General features: G+C 44.1%; 1 protein-coding gene across 1 annotated transcript in view; it reads left to right on the forward strand.

Moving 5' to 3' along the window:
* tulp3 (TUB like protein 3) overlaps nt 1-17,038 on the forward strand; it is a gene marked incomplete at both ends in the record, with an annotated part of 31,850 nt that overhangs the window by 7,221 nt on the left and 7,591 nt on the right. Inside the window, 3 exons of the mRNA XM_080753977.1 lie at nt 2,920-2,971; nt 14,567-14,729; nt 15,518-15,724. Of these exons, the coding sequence (XP_080610103.1) occupies nt 2,920-2,971; nt 14,567-14,729; nt 15,518-15,724 (422 nt within the window). The remainder of the gene's footprint in view (nt 1-2,919; nt 2,972-14,566; nt 14,730-15,517; nt 15,725-17,038) is intronic.

The following is a 17,038-nucleotide window of genomic DNA, read 5'->3' on the forward strand; positions in this document are numbered from 1 at the left end:
CGGATTCCACTGTCATAGGTACTTTGGTTTGTGTGCACCCTTACAGAGTATTTCTACATTGCGGTATTGATACTTTTACTTAAGTGAGACGTAATTTTCCCACCACTGCACGTGTGCACCACAGGCAGCATGCAGGGTCTCCTCTTGACATTCTCTGGCTGTCCTTTTGGAGACAGGCACTCATGCCCGTCAGCTTTATCATGTCATCATCAGGGGTGTCACACCAAATTCTGGGCCCTGCGTACAAGGATTCACTGCGGGCCCCCCATGAATGTTCTTCATAGGGGGAGGGGGTTTAACCCATTTAGACTGAGAACGCATTATTTTGTGCTTTAACTATTGAAAAAATAGCAGATATACAAGCTCACAGCACGGCACCGAGTCCCGCACTGCGAGCTTGTAGATCTGCTATTTTTCAGTAGTCTAAAATAATTAAGGCCCCTCCACCTTGGGCCCTAGTAACTCAGTCCCACTTTTCCCCCCCTTGTGACGCCCCTGATCATCAGCGGCGCTTTCTCTCCCTCACAGAGGGACACGTGGACCACACTGAGGTTTGGGTTTGAAAGACACAGGGAAGCAGGGAGTTCAAGAGGGGATAGAGATCTGACGAGCCCAGCTCGCTTGACATGGAGATATCTCTAATTAGATCAGCAACGTGATTTTGATTTGAAGGGTTCTTCTCCCTTTTCCTCTCTGACCCATTGTACAGTCGGAGCCTAGCAAGATCTGTGTAGATATATATATATATAATGAGAAAAGTACTTCAGTGTGTGTGTGTGTGTGTGTGTGTGTGTGTGTGTGTGTGTGTGTGTGTGTGTGTGTGTGTGTGTGTGTGTGTGTGTGTGTGTGTGTGTGTGTGTGTGTGTGTGTGTGTGTGTGTGTGTGTGTGTGTGTGTGTGTGTGCGTGCGTGCGCACGTGCATTTGTGCGTCTCTTTTGATTTACTGTCTGAATAGACTCCTGCTGTTGCCCTTCTCCTGACACAGTGTAGCTAAGCAACATGGACCCTCTGTCCCTCAGGTGTCCAGGATTAATGTCGAACAGCAGGGAATTCTGAAGTCAAGCTTCTCTCTCTCAAATTTGGACAGAGAAATGCGAGAGAAATGTCTGCCGCTCGGTCGCTACCAAAACATTTCATTCAGATGCACAGCCGACCAAACATTATTATAGTGACTATAATAATGTCTTGATTTATTTTTGCCATTATCTAAGCAATATCAGTATGTAAACTTCAATATAGAGAGCAGCATTGCCCTCTAGTGGTCTCATGTGGAACATTCAGCATGAACCATCTATACTATAATTTTGCGAATGTCTGTCTGAGTGAGTGAGTGTCTGTCTGTCTGTCTGTCTGTCTGTCTGTCTGTCTGTCTGTCTGTCACAGCGTTTCTCCTCGGTGGCTGGAGCAATTGATCTGAAATCGCATCACCATCAGCATATGAACACACCTGACATAACTGTGAAGCCCGTTTGTCACTTTCACAAATCGTATGCTGTATATTAGCATTTTTATGGTGTATCTATATCTATTTAGCCTACAGTACCTTTTGTGACCACACATGTTAAGGGAGGGGCGCTGTTGTTCAGGCCATGCACAATCACACACACACACACACACACACACACACACACACACACACACACACACACACACACACACACACACACACACACGGGGGGGGGGGGGGTGTGCAGGCAGGTCTGTAGCCATTAAACGAAACGGGTTTCTTACATTGATGCTCCTACATCATGCAAGCACCAGTTAAAGTTACTTTCCATCCCTCATATACTGTGTGCACAGTGCACATCCCATAACCCACACACTGCACATCATTTTGGAGCTCATATCTTTGAACGGGTAAGGGCTAGTCTATACTATAATTTTGCAAATGTCTGAGTGAGTGAGTGAGTGTCTGTCTGTCACAGCGTTTCTCCTCGGTGGCTGGAGCAATCGATCTGAAATCGCATCACCATAAGCATATGAACACACCTGACATAACTGTGAAGCCCGTTTGTCACTTTCACAAATCGTATGCTGTATATTAGCATTTTTATGGTGTATCTACTATCTATTCTGCATCTAGCATGAGGCACATCTATTCTGCATCTAGCTTGAGGCAAAATGTTTTGCGTGCGTGCGTGCGTGCGTGCGTGCGTGCGTGCGTGCGTGCGTGCGTGCGTGCGTGCGTGCGTGCGTGCGGGCGGGCGGGCGGGCGGGCGGGCGGGCGGGCGGGCGGGCGGGCGGGCGGGCGGGCGGGCGGGCGGGCGGGCGGGCGGGCGGGCGGGCGGGCGGGCGGGCGGGCAGGCAGGCAGGCAGGCAGGCAGGCAGGCAGGCAGGCAGGCAGGCAGGCAGGCAGGCAGGCAGGCAGGCAGGCAGGCAGGCAGGCAGGCAGGCAGGCAGGCAGGCAGGCAGGCAGGCAGGCAGGCGGGTGTGTGTGCAGGCGGGTGGGCGGGCGGGCTGGGGGGGGGGGGGAACAGTATCTCTGTAGCCATTAAACGAAACGGGTTTCTTACATTGATGCTCCTACATCATGCAAGCACCAGTTAAAGTTACTTTCCATCCCTCATATACTGTGTGCACAGTGCACATCCCATAACCCACACACTGCACATCATTTTGGAGCTCATATCTTTGAACGGGTAAGGGCTAGTGTAGAAAAAAGGAGCACATCTGTTTGGCTGGTGTAAAAATCTTTGGTTTTGGTACAACTAGGTGACAGGATTGATGCGAAAAAAGATGAGACCAAGGCACTCTTGTGCAAATAGTTAAAAAGCCTTTCATTGTTCTTCGGCTAATGCATGATGGCAAGAATAAAAATGGCACCCATTCAGCATGTACCGTTACTAATAAGTTCATGTGAAGTTCCCATTTGGTTGATTCATTTGGTTTGAACCACGCATTGTCATTATGTCTCCTTAGTGGCCTTGAAGATGACAGCACCAGTCTTAGGCAGCAGAAGCTGGAAAAACAGGTAAGAAGAAACATTCTCTGATTATATCATTTGGCTCTCCTATATTACAGGGGGTAGAGAAACCGTTATTAGAGCACAAAGGGTGCCCGAAGGGTTCCCAGTTCGAATCCGGGCTCCCCCTGAGTTAATGTCGAAGGGTCCTTGGGCAAGACTCTGAACCCCTAATTGCTCCCGGTGAGTAGGTTGGTGCCTTGCATGGTTTCCTCCGCCACCGGTGTATGAATGTGTGCGTGAATGGGTGAATGTAATGCACAATCTCTGTAAAGTGCTTTGGATAAAAGCGCTATATAAATGCACCGTTTACCATTTACCATTTATATTAAAATTGTGTGCACCACGGCCACGTCACTCTTGACTCGGACATAACCAGAAACAACGACTTCAAACTCTGCTCGCGCATCTTGCAAGGACTCGAGGGAGTGAGGTGCCCGCCGCCTAGTTGTTCGGATATGAGGTTTCCAGAACCAGGTCCGACCGATATGTCCATATATGTAGCCTCTGCCTACTATATCACTGCGTGGATATGAGTCAGGATATGGACATGTTTTTTTTTTCTCCCAAGGGGCTCAGGACACAATCAAAAATGGCTCTGAACAAAATTGGTTAGACCAGACCAATACTGGGCCCTGATTGGTCACCCAACACTTTGGGGTGAGGAAATGGATTCACAACTGATTAGGAGGACCAGACCCAAATCAGCCAAGGGCAAAAAAACAAAAAACAAAAAAACAACAAACGGGCGGATTTGTCTGATTCCAGGCTACTATATATGGGCATGCTAATTATACACAAGGGCATTTACTAATGACATCAGTGATCTCCATATATGGGTATAAAAGGAACACAGGTAGACAGACAGATACAGAGATCTCCATATACAGACGGGTACAACAGGTACTCTGGCAAAGACACTATTACTCAGAAACTCTGTTGGATCTGCAGTGTGACCTCTAGTGTTACCATTAATATACTAAAGGCATCACAGACTCTATTATGTCAGTTGAACTTGGGGTGGCATGTTATTGGATTCACAAAACTGGTGTGGTGACTTTTGACCATAATATTCACTGCAAAGCAAAATAGCTGCCATGTGAATGCGGTCAGATGTCAAGGGACAGGAAAATATTGATACACTCCCAACCTCTTATCTGAGTGAACTTAGCCAAGCTTTGGTATGAGACGAAGCCTGGTAACAAAACAAAGCTTCACAGAGAACAGAGTAGGCCTAATAGGGAATGGGCTATCACAGTGGTTCTCAAACAATGTGGCAGGACCCAATTTTGGGCTGCCTTTTTTTTTTTTTACTGCCAAAAGAATTTCAGAAATTACAAACAAAATCTAAAGGATCCATACATTTGGAAAACGATATAGATCTAGATCTATTGGCTCATCATTTTCACTATTTAATAGGTTAATTCATAATGTATTTTCTTTACGTTTCGGACCCGGGAGCTCTTGAGATGCCAAATGTATCTTTTTGGTCTTTTTTGAAGTTTGTGAATCCCTGGGCTAACACAACCTCTGCCACTGTGCTTGTGAGCTTGTCTGTTTGTCTCCCAAAGCCGTCTTTCAGAATTTGAAAGACTTCATTTTCTGCTTAACCAAATCTCTTTTGTTGTTGTTGTTTGTGTGTGTGTGTGTCCGTGCATACGTGTGTGTATGTGTTTGTTTTGTGTGTTTTTTTCTATTATGGCTGTAGTAAACTAAGACTTGACCAGGGTAGGCTCTGTACTTGGTCCACACAGTTTTCCACCAATACATCAAATCTCTTGGCCGTTCCCCCAGAATAGGAATGCTAGGGTTCAGGAGACTACATTCTATGGTGGTGTAATATATTTGTATCTATTTGTTTCTATATATACACACATTCACATTTGTACACACCTGTATTATCTAACGTAAAAACATGTGTATTTGACTTAAATTTTTGTATGGACTTTATCCTTTAAGGATGAACATTCCTTCTGCCCCTTTGGTCTCGGTGGTCTCAACTTTGTCTCGTTTTAGGTAGTCTTTAATACAATACAGCACCATTCTCTGACAGAGCCCCTGCTCTGTTGAGTGATAGTTCTCTATTAAAAATCCTCCTTCCCAAAGTTCTGTTGAGATGTGCTTATCCGTGTCCCCAACTGCACTTGGGCGGCAAAGAAATGGCCTTGATTTATGCTGGCAGCCATATTCCACAACATTCAGCTGGAAGATGGGTTTAAAAGAGAGGAGGATTTAGTGCAGGGTTTCAGGCTGTTAGGAGAGCCGTGTGTGTGTGTGCGCACACGTGCGTGCGGCTGTGCGTGGGCATGTGTGTGTGTTTATGCACGAAGCGCAGCTGTGTGTATTGCACACTGATTCCAAAACGCCTCAGTAAAGAGCCCTGTGTCCTTACATAACCACACACAGTCTAACATTCACCATCCTTCCTTCATGTTTTCCTTTTATCTATGACAATCTCATACTAAACGGCAATGTAAAAAAGCAGTGAAGGGAGGTTTTTTGACAGAGCTGTTCTGCTCTTTAACTCATTGCATGCCAGGCCCGATAGTCCCGAGATTATTTCAATGTCTTTCCCTGCCAGGCCCGATAGTCCCGAGAATTTCCGCCATTTTGAAAAAAAATAAAATAATTTTTTTTTTTTTTTTTTTTTTCAATTTTTTTTTTGGACCCCAAAAAAGTAGTAGGCATGATAGAAATCGCGAAATTGCATGTTTAACCCCCATAGCAACCCCATCTATCAAACATGGCAGCCATCTTTGTTTACATTTTAGGAAAACATAATGGCTTGTATCTCATGAATGCCTGAACGGATTTCCATTCGGATTTTTTTGTTTGAAAGCTGTGAGCAATGTGGACACACGTGGTGCATTATCTAGGCATGGGTGTGCATGATCCGTGCACTATGAATTACATGGAAGTCTATGGAGACCAGAGGCACCATAGAGTACGAAGGTATTGTTAAATGGCGGGGAATGTGTTAAGCAATTCACCTGTCTTTCTTGATTCAACTCCCCCTGTTCCCTTTCTGCCTCCATCACTCTCCCTCTCCCCTCTGGTGGTGGAGCGCTAATGACTGCTGATTCAGTTAGCAACAGTGACCGCACACTCTCTCTCTCTCTCTCTCACACACACGCACACACACACACACACACACACACACACACACACACACACACACACACACACACACACACGCAGAGGCTCTTACTCGCGTTCACGTTGCCTCGCTGTCTTTGGATGAGAGACGGACACCCTTCCTGCTGTAGAACCGCAGACCAGAGCGTACAGTAGTCGGAGGCTGTCAGGCTGCTCTCCTTCTGAACCCTGGTTCCAGGGAAGAGAGGGGGGGACCAAGGAGTCTGAGCTACCATGCCCAGCAGGAGTGCAATTCAGTGGGTGAGCCTGTAGCTTCATCTGGTCTCGAGGGCAAATGGCACCCGGATCGCATGTTCCATAGAGAAACTTGTGCGCTTTTTGCTTATCGCTCTCGTTCCGGATGTCATTGGAACGGGTTAGTAACTTTCTAGCATCTGGGCTATTATTCTTCCACAGTTGTCGTGACTGTCGTGAGTGATTTTGAAAGACGCCAATTTGTGTGCAATTTTGTCTGTCCATCTGTCTGCCTTTTGTGTCTTGGCGTTTTGATCTAAAATTATTTCCTTTCAGGGTACCCCTGAGAGAGAGTGGGTGTGGGGGTACATAATTGTTTTTTGGGGTGTGAAGTATCCCAGAGAGACTTTCTATGCTAGCATACTTCTGCTATGTTGTCCTTTTGGTGATATGGTTGTTATTAGGTCTCAATGGTGGGGACAAGCTTCCTCATGTGTGAATATCATCTGCTATTTACATTAGACCAATTATAGACCACTACCCTTTTTTGGTTTTCTTTCTAATTCCATGTTTTGGGCTCACACAGGAAGGAGCATGCGAGAGACTGAATGGACTCACATCCTGGTCTCAAAATGTCAAGTGCCCAGTCTTTACAAAAGGAAAGCAAAACTACAATGGATCGGCTTAAAATAGAGCCGGGCGCTCACATTTGAGTAGGGAAGACAAAACATCAGCGCCTCCGACCTTGCCGGCGGTAGGAAGCATTTGCTTTGACCAGAAAAACGGTGTCTTCAATACAACAACAAAGAAGCTTGTTCTAATCAGCTCTAAACGCAATTGTCAGCAAACTCCTTGGCTTATTTCTCATCATCATTCAGTATTTGCTTTATGTCTTCAAATGTGGTAATCATTTCCAAATATGAACTATAGTGAAGCGATAGAATGTTTTATAATGCTAATCTGTTATATCCCCATAAAAGACAATTGTGGTTCTCCACAAAAAGAATGTTGTTTGAATACATGGGCTATTAACCCATTAAGACCGGGAATGCATCTTTGTCACGTACTAACCACTTTAATCGTTATTTTTTTATACTTTTCAATTTTTTATACAATTCAAAAATAGCAGATATACAAGCTCATAGCGCGGCACCGGGTGCCTGACATTTTGGAATATATATTCTTTTAAAGCAAACATTTTTAACTCACATCTGGGGGATCCCTCCCTGGAACAAAATATTTCTATGTGGGGATCCACGGTCAAATAGCCGACATATAATACTAGGGGTCCTTGACATTAAAAACGTTGAGCACCACAGGTTTTTCAGAAAACCATTAAATTGTGTTCAGGTTCCCCCAGCGGAGTGTATGTGTGCGAGCACTTGGTAACCGTGACAGCGCTTTGTGTCACACTTTTTTTTTTCACTGATGAGTTATGAAAGCCTCTTTGCACTTGACCAGGGCTCATGCTGTCCTTTCCAGCCCAGTAAACAGCAACATCTCTAAACAGGACTTGTTATGGTTTCGGAAGCTCTAATTGATGCACAAACACATTGCCTGCTCGTACCACAGTGACCCAGGAGCCAGGGCCTGCAAAACAATGCAAAACAAAACAAAGTGGGCATTTTTCACATTTTCGTGGAGCCGCTTCACAAAGTCGCGGTGGCCTGGTTTCTTCCACTTAAACCACGCCACACATGGATTAAAGTTCTCAGTCACTAGTGTTGATTTTGACAGAATTTTTTTATTTAGTTTTAGTCATAGTCTTTTGAATAGAATGTAATTTAGTTTTATTCATATTTTTGTCATCTGAAATGTTTCAGTTCTTGTCTAGTTTTAGTTGACTAAATATCATAAGATGTTAGTGGATTAAATCTACAGTTGATTTAGTCGACTAAAATGTATTTTGACGGTGCCCTGATGGTGTGATAATGCCTGATTGTACATTTGGTTGCGCTCTGAAAATAGCCTATCTACAGTACAAGCTCACAACGTGTCGCGCTGCGATGCGTTGAGTGCTTGCTTGTACATCGGCTATATCAGAGTGCAACCAAACATAAAATTACTTGTCTTTTAGTTCTACTTGTCTTTTAGTTCTACAAGCTTACAGCGCTGTGACGCGCTGTAAGCTTGTAGATATTCGGTTATTCGTTTTAGGATGTAAAGAGTACAGGGAAAGGGAGCACCGCAGTCCTCCTGACCTGTTTGTGACGGACCTGAGAATGAAACTGTGAACTTCACTCATAAGCCTTTTAGAATGGTGCTATAATCGAACGATCACAATTATTTGAATCGCAATTATTTTTGCATAAAATCTTTCCATTCATGTCATTTCCATCATTGTCCATGCTCCATTTAATCACTTTCAACCTGGTGTCCCTTTTTGGGCATTTATAACAAGATTTTCCACCCCAAAAAATCAAAACTATCAGATATAAACGTGCCGCAATGCCACGGCTTGTGAGTGTGTTAATTCTGCTCCTACAGATTTTGCCCTAAGATCACACAAATCAGTACACAGTATGTCTACACTCATGTCATCAACATGGATCTGTCCCATATAGCGCCACCATCAGGCCGATTTTTTCAAACACATTTTTGGACACTGCTCCTAAAATATTTGCCCTAAAATCACGCAACTCGGTACACAGTAGGTCTACACTCATGTCATCAACATGGATCTGTCCCATATAGCGCCACCATCAGGCTGATTTTTTCAAACACATTTTTGGACACTGCTCCTACAGATTTTGCCCTAAAATCATGCAAATCGCTACACAGTATGTCTACACCCATGTCATCCACATGGATCTGTCCCATTTAGCGCCACCTTCAGGCCGATTCTTTCTAACACATTTTTGGACACTGCTCCTACAGATTTTGCCCGAAAATCACGCAAATCGGTACACAGTATGTCTACACTCATGTCATCAACATCGATCTCTCCCATATAGCGCCACCATCAGGCTGAATTTTTCAAACAACCTTTTCTGGATCAGGGCCAACTTCAAAATCTGGAAAGTGTTGGACTGCCCTGTTAACACATTGACCGCCATTTTAACATTCACTGTAGGCTCCCCTGCCATTTTGTTTAAGCATTTTCTTCATATTTAGACATTTTTCCTAAATTCCCTGTTTGCACGAAAATGTCATACAGTGCATGGATTAAAAGAGGACATCCTCTAGTCTCTCCAAAAAATATTTTTTTGTATGTACGATGTAGCAATCTAGAGTTTTGGCCATTTCAAACCCCTTGTTTTTTCAAAATCCAGGTGGAAATTCAAAATAATTGGAGTTATTGACCTTTTTGTGAATGATCTGTTTTCAAGTGGATAACTCACTTGAGATGTGTCTTTATGGCTTCAGGCATTATCAGATAAGTGTACTAATGTAATTATGTAATAGGATTTATTTTTAGAATTTTCTGTTTAGAAAAATGCAGAGAAAAATATTTTTATTGGCTATATCTGACCAAAAAACTCACATACTATATTGCAGTATTTCTGTGAGTATTTCTGTGAGCCCCCACTTGGGGGCGCTTTCTCTCTGTCTCTGTGTGTCTGCTGGTTGTCTTTTGCTCTGTACAGGTGCACACACACAAATAGACATAAAAGGGGGCATGAGTCTTTTTTCTAACATGTCCTAGAATGTGAAAATAGCAGATCTACAAGCTCTACAAGCTCAACACATCGCTCTGAGACTGTGACACATTGAGAGCTTGTCATTCAATTTTATATGAGATACTTCAATGGTTTCCAGTGGAAATAAGCTTAGTCTTTTCATGGATCTCCTTTTAGTAGACCTTGTACCAGTGAACTGTACCGTCATGAAACTGTACCTTTTCCTATGCAAACTTCTAATAAAGTCTTCAATCAATCAATCAAAGTCGAGCTTGTAGATCTGCTATTTTCACATTCTAGGACATGTTGGAAAAATGTCTCCCCCTGCCCCTAAAAAAATCCTCTGCACTGCCCTGCTAAACAGCTCCTCTGCGTCTTTGCTCGTTAGTAACGACACTAGTTGATCTCTTGCTTTTTGGGAGGAGCGTGGTGGGGGAGCGTGGGAGTTTTGGTGGTGGTCCGTGAGAAGTGTTGGCTGGAGACCAGGCAGGGTAATGAGAGGACGGACCCCCTTCCAGGGACCACTTCACTTGTCTCTGACTCAACTGGATCGCGTCGTGAACTTTATGTAATCGGGCAGTTTTATTGATTGATTTTGTAAGAGTTGATTATCGTGTTCCCACTGCTCTGCGGAGCGAAGCGTTGGGCCCGCGGACCCCCTGTTAGAAAGCCGACCAGGGACCCCCCTTTGCAAAGGACCGCCTGGCGCCAATGGCCTGCTTGGCTGCTTGTGGACCATTACAAAACAATATATTATAGCCTGGATATATGGATTATAACCTGTGGATTCTAATCAACCATCATCATTCTCAGGTATGTTTTGGAAGCATTTATATGGCGAATTGGCGATAATTATTTTGTATCTAGAGAGAGAGAGAGAGAGAGAGAGACAGATCTCTGAATCAGAGACTCTGATAGCACTGTGCTGATCAGGACAGGGGGACCACTGAAACAGACAGTGGTCCGTGGACCACCAGCCAGCTAAGAGATGTTCTCACACACACACACACACACACACACACACACACACACACACACACACACACACACACACACACACACACACACACACACACACACACACACACACACACAGCTGTTCTCACACTTTTTTTTTCTTCTCTTTTTTTTCCGCCAGCCTTGTGTGCGCAAAATGCGTCACTGTGCCAGTTCACTGTGGGTTATGGGGAGATTTATATGCATTTGTATTGCAATTTATACATTATTACAGTCTTTTTTTCAAACACACTTACTTTGATGTGTGATATTTTAGGTTCTCTGTAAGATAAAAGGATAAAAATTTGTCACGAGCTGGGGGAGAGTGTAATTAAACATTACATTATATAAAAGCAAATTCTCGGGACTATCGGGCCTGGCGGGGAACGACATTGGGATTTTCTCGGGACTATCGGGGGAGGCGGGGAATGAGTTAAGTTGTGAGGCCTGTGCATTTCCAGCAATCAATTGATTGTGTTCGGGCTTGGCTCAATGGTCCCAACGTAAAATACTTTAAGGTCTTATTTATTGGTATCACAAGTCCAGATTTCTTAAAGGACAACATTAGTTTTTTAAAACAAGGGTTCATAGTTTAGATTGTAATTAAAGAATATAAAAGATGAGTGTTAAATGATTTAATTTACTTCTTTCTATTGTTTTAGAGATTCTTTCAGTGGTTGGGGGCATGCGTGCAAGTGGCTAAATATGTCATTTTACACAGAATAAGCAAATTCCCAAGATACAACGCAACCTTTCATGGTTGGATGTGACTTTAGGGGCTAGAAGTGTACTGTAAATAGCAATAAAGAAGCTGCTGGCTTATTGTGTCTAAAAATACATATTTAGCCACTTGTACGCATGCCCCCATGCGTACGCATGCCCCACATTTTAGCACGGTAAACGCGATAAAACAATATAACAAAGCAAATGAAAACATTTTAACACTTACTTTTTCTTTTGTCTAATTACAATCTAAAATATGAACCCTTGTTGTAAAAAAACAAAGTTGTCTTTTAATTAATAGTAATGTTATATTATTAAAATCTTCCACTTGCAATATCCTTTTTTTTACTAATTCTTTTTATCCCACGATTTTGCAACCCATTTTTCACCCAGTGCTAATTGCCTAAGTAATCATGGGCCCTGCTCTCCCTCTGCCGCACCTGGGGAGACAACGGACTGACCTCATGCTTCCTTCAATGCATGAGTAGTCCAAGTTGTTTCTTTTCACCTGACAGGGGGGATTTCCCCGGGATGGACGTAGTGCGTGGAAGGAACACGTTATTCCAACCAGTTCCTTTCCCCTCCATCAAGCGCCCCGGCTGGCCAGGGGGAGGCATTATTGAGACCAGGATTACTGCATGTTTTTGTGAGGGTATCAACCCTAGGAGACACGGGGAGAACATGCAAACTCCACACAGAAAGGCCCTATCACCGACCCCACCTAGGGTGTGGGCGCTGATGCACTTGCAATATCCTAACGGTCCATCAGAATCATTGTTTAAAACCAGCTTGCATGCCGTATAGGGGAATCCGTGACAAACCTTTAAACTAGCAGTGGTAAATGTGAATTTCACCAATATTGAGCAACAGTATTGCCTATTTCTTGCCTAAAAGTTCATCAGAAACTGTTTACAGACAAGTCGCCAATAAGGATGGGATGATACGCGATATTATCGTTTATCGCGATAAAAATAACGATAATGGTATCGCGGAGATTGAATTAATCGTGATATCGCCCTCCGTCATGCACTGGGATCAATTCACCACTTACCACCACTTAAACCCTATATAATTGGTTAAAGGTACCGGTACTTAAAATATACGTACTTGATAGTCTTTTTTTTTCACTCTCTATCAAATGTCTTTGCCAAAAATTTGTCGATCTACAAGCTTGCAACGCGTCGCAACGCGTTGTGAGCTTGTAGATCTGCAATTTTTTGGCAAATGTTCCGCCACAGGATAATTTGATAATCACGATAATATCGTAAATCGCGATTTCTTTTGTCACAATAATTGTGATATGAAATTTTCATAACGTCCCATCCCTAGTCGACAATGTTGTTTAGCTCTCTCCTACACAGAGGCTACACATCACCATGACGACTAGCTAAATTGAAGGGTTACTACTATTATCTGAAGTGGAAAACAAAATACCTGTTATCAAAAGCAAGTAGATAAAAAAAACACCATTCTGTCTCCATGCAGGGGTGCAGCAGAATGATTTTAATCTATTATAAAGAAATTGTTTTCTTTTTTCTCATGTATAATAGCGAAAATAGCTGATCTATATAGTCAGTGTAAAACAGACAAAAGGCCCAGAGATGCTATACGCTTGCCTCCACCAGGATCAGGATAAGATAAGACCTATCTGACATATCTCAGTTTTGTTTGCACCAATAAATATTGGTAACGTGTCCATGTGCTCCAGTAGTCTTTTCTTTTATCAGATATTGCTTAGTTCTGTTACTGAGAATCATTGTGGTTTTGTACCCAGATAAGCTGTCATCCCTATATAGCTCTGGTCCTGACTGTTTCGCGTTGAAAGTCTATTCTCCGCGGTTGGTAACCTCTCCCACCCACTCTGTAAAATACATATTTTTGTCATGAAATAAAACGCATCCAACTCGACCGCCGCCGACACAACCCGGAAATAAGAATGCTCAACAGTGGCGGTCGAGTTGGATGTGTTTTATTTCATGATAAAAATAATGTATTTTACAGAGTGGGTGGGGTGCTGAGAGGTTTCCCACCGCGGAGAATAGACTTTCAACAACGCAAAACTACCTTTGTTAAGGTGAGTGAGTAGCGAAGTAGTTTTGTTTATTTTGACTGAAGTTGAGCCCTCGTAGGGTCTGTCTGTGAGTCAACATTCTGTCAGAGCGTTAGTGAGAACTCGCTGACGCTCTGGACCAGAGCTAATCCCTAAATACAGTAGTAGTAGCACCTCAACAACAGAGGAAAGAGGAAAGGGAGGAGAAGAGAGAGTGTGCAATGAGATGACAACGAAAGGCAGACATTTTGTGGAATTGCCTGGTCAGTCTAACGTCAAGAGACTTTTTAGTTTGACGAGATCCCATAGTCGAGGTTCTAAGCTTTCTGTCGGGTGGCAGGGACTCAGGAGGTAGATTCTCCTGGCTTTGTGTCAGAGTGTCCTTGAACCCCTCCTGATAAGCATGTTGGTAGCTTGCAAATGTGTGGGAATGAGTGAGTATACTACACATGCGCTTTGGATAAAGGCGCTATAAAAAACACCATATACATCTGATGAGGGTGTGATACAGAAAGGACATGTTGATTCATGATTTAGCATAAAGAGATGGTTACTTTGTTGATGCTAGTGTTATTCTTAAGAAGCAATATTACATGAGAGGGTGGGTATTATCGTGAATATCATCACGCCTGCATTTCCTCAGGAACGAGCCCAACGGGTGAGTTCCGTTGGCAGCGCAGAAGTGATGATATTCAGATAACACACACCCTCGAGTGTCATATTGCGATTATACAACCGTTGCCCTTAAAAAAAAAAAAACAGGTAAACTTAATTTCACTTATGCACTGGACAAAAACATTCACTCATGGCATGCATACAGTATACAGCCTCCTCATTCCTTTCTCATAAATGGTTGCTAAATACTATCCCTGCCTCGGTCCACAGAGGGCGCTGTTGGAGCAGAAGCAGCGGAGGAAGCGACAGGAGCCTCTGATGGTGCAGCCCAACCCTGAGGCGCGGCCGCGGCGCTCCAGGCCCAGGCGCAGTGAGGAGCAGGCACCGCTGGTGGAGTCTCGCCTCAGCATCACTAGCGATGTCATCATGGATGGTGAGAAACAAGTGGTGGGAAAAGTGCCCAAAATGTTTTACTTAAGTACAGGTATCTATACTGGAATGTACAGTACCAAAAGTAGAATGTACTGTTAGGCTGCCCTCAGACCGAAATACCTACGAGAGTGGAATCCGCGTTCCGCCAATGCATTTCAATGAGAAGGCGGCGGTTTCATGTCAGTGGAGGATATCTGCGCTCCGCGCAGACCTTGCGTTTATGCTGGAGCAAAGAAATTCTCCACACAGATTCTGGTTTCCCCCCTCTGTCCAATCGGGTGAGTCGAAGGCGTAACATTCTGAGAATCAGGAAGGGACTGGGAGATGTTTTGTTTTGATCAAGTGTCTCATGCACCCAAACTCTTCTCTTTTTAGCTTGTTGCATCTCCCCTTCCAATAAAGCAAGGGCGAGTACCCTTCGGCTGTCCATTATATCCACCTGTTTCCGCGGGAGTTTACTGGAGATTATTTGGACCACACTTCCGGTTTAACAGCAGACAAGCTCACGTCGCGTCGCAGATGCAGCCCGTTGTGAGCTTGTAAATCACACTCGGCTGCGGCGCCAGAAGCTCGGTACAACGTCTGCGCAATGCACTATGGGGCGTTGGAAACCCGTGGATACACTTAAACCTTATGCTGATTTGTTTAATGTTGAGTGAGAAAACAATGTTGCACATTAAGTTAGCCATCTGGGGACCCCTCAAAAAAATTTGGAGACCCCCCTGGGGGTCCCGACCCACAGGTTGAGAACCACTGGTCTAAAAAAGAAACTGTCGACGCACACTGTAGGTATCGACGGTCCTGCTGCATTCCTGGGTGCAGAAACCCCTGACCTGGGTGGTAAAATCCAGATCCTGTCGGTGAGCCAGCCACAGCTCCCACCGCAGCCCCACACGCCACTCCAGCCCCCCACGGCCGAAGAACCAGAGAGGGATGGGGACACAGAGACGCTCCTGGAGCCCAAGACAGACATCCATGAGCTGCTACAGAAACGAGGTAGGAACTACGATCGGTACTGGCCGCTGAGCACTCTGTCCACCACTGGACATAATGTTGAGAATCGTGATGGTAGTCCCTTTAAGCCAGGGGTGGGCAACTTTGATGATGGAGAGGACCACTACATTTTCACACTCACTCCAGAGGGCTTCCTTCAAAACGTGTCGCAGGGCGACGCGTTTTGAGCTATTAACCTGCGGGCCACATAAAGTGAAGGTGGGGGCCGCTTGTGGCCCCCGGGCCGCCATTTGCCCATGTATGCTTTAAGCCGTATATCGTCTCTGTCGGGCAGAAACCTTGTATCTCCAAGTTTCAAATGTGTATGTTTTTTCGTAAAGTAAAGCCCTGCTTCATCATACAAGACTTTGGCACTATGAAAATAGCCGATCTACAAGCACTTGTAGAGCTTGTAGATCAGCTATTTTCACTGTTTTAAAATGATAATACAAAACGAACGTTTTTGTACAAGGTTTCCACCCGACAACGACGACATACGTCATTGTACAACTACAAGCTCACAACTTGTCGTCATTGTGACATGTTGTGGGCTTGTGGATCTGCAATGTCCTCCATTTTTTTTTTATGTGGTTCAGCATAAGACACTGCTGCTGCAGGGAAGTAGAACGGGGGCGAGATTGATAGTGACACGGTGAGGAATGGCTCATTAAATTATAGGGCGGCACATCATTCATAATGCGCTGCATATGAGCTGCTGTCGTCCATACGGTGAACTATTATACTACAGCTCCATGCTTCCAGACACAGAGAAGCAGGCCCCGACTAACAATGGAACTACCTGCAGGGCCCTGTGAAAATTATACTAAAAACCCATTTAGAACGGGTACACATTATAGTGTATTATTATTTTATGCTTTAACTATTGAAAAATAGCAGATATACAAGCTCACAGCGCGGCACAGAGTGCCGCGCTGCGAGCTTGTAGATCTGCTATTTTTGAAAAATCATGAAAATTTGAATTTTTACCTGATTCTATAAGTGTCTTTTGAATCCTTCTTAAGGTTTTTGGGAAAACCTATGTTTCTATGTCAGCAATCTGGCCAGCCATCGTCAAAGAAAAGGTCCTTTTCACTCGTCCTTTTCACTTAACTGGAGCTCAGTTAGTCTGTTCTTGAGAGACTACTGTGTCAGTGGTTCTCAAACCTTTTCATGAGAAGGACCCCCAACATATTTATTTGGCCACGGACCCGCATCTCAAAATATCTAGTTTCAGGGACCACCCAGAAGCAAAATTTTAGTTACAAATGTTCGCTTTGAAAATACATATAGTCAAAGATTTGCACACATTTTCACGAC

Source organism: Nannobrachium achirus, assembly GCF_963921795.1.
Source record: "Nannobrachium achirus genome assembly, chromosome: 23".
NCBI classification, from domain to species: domain Eukaryota; kingdom Metazoa; phylum Chordata; class Actinopteri; order Myctophiformes; family Myctophidae; genus Nannobrachium; species Nannobrachium achirus.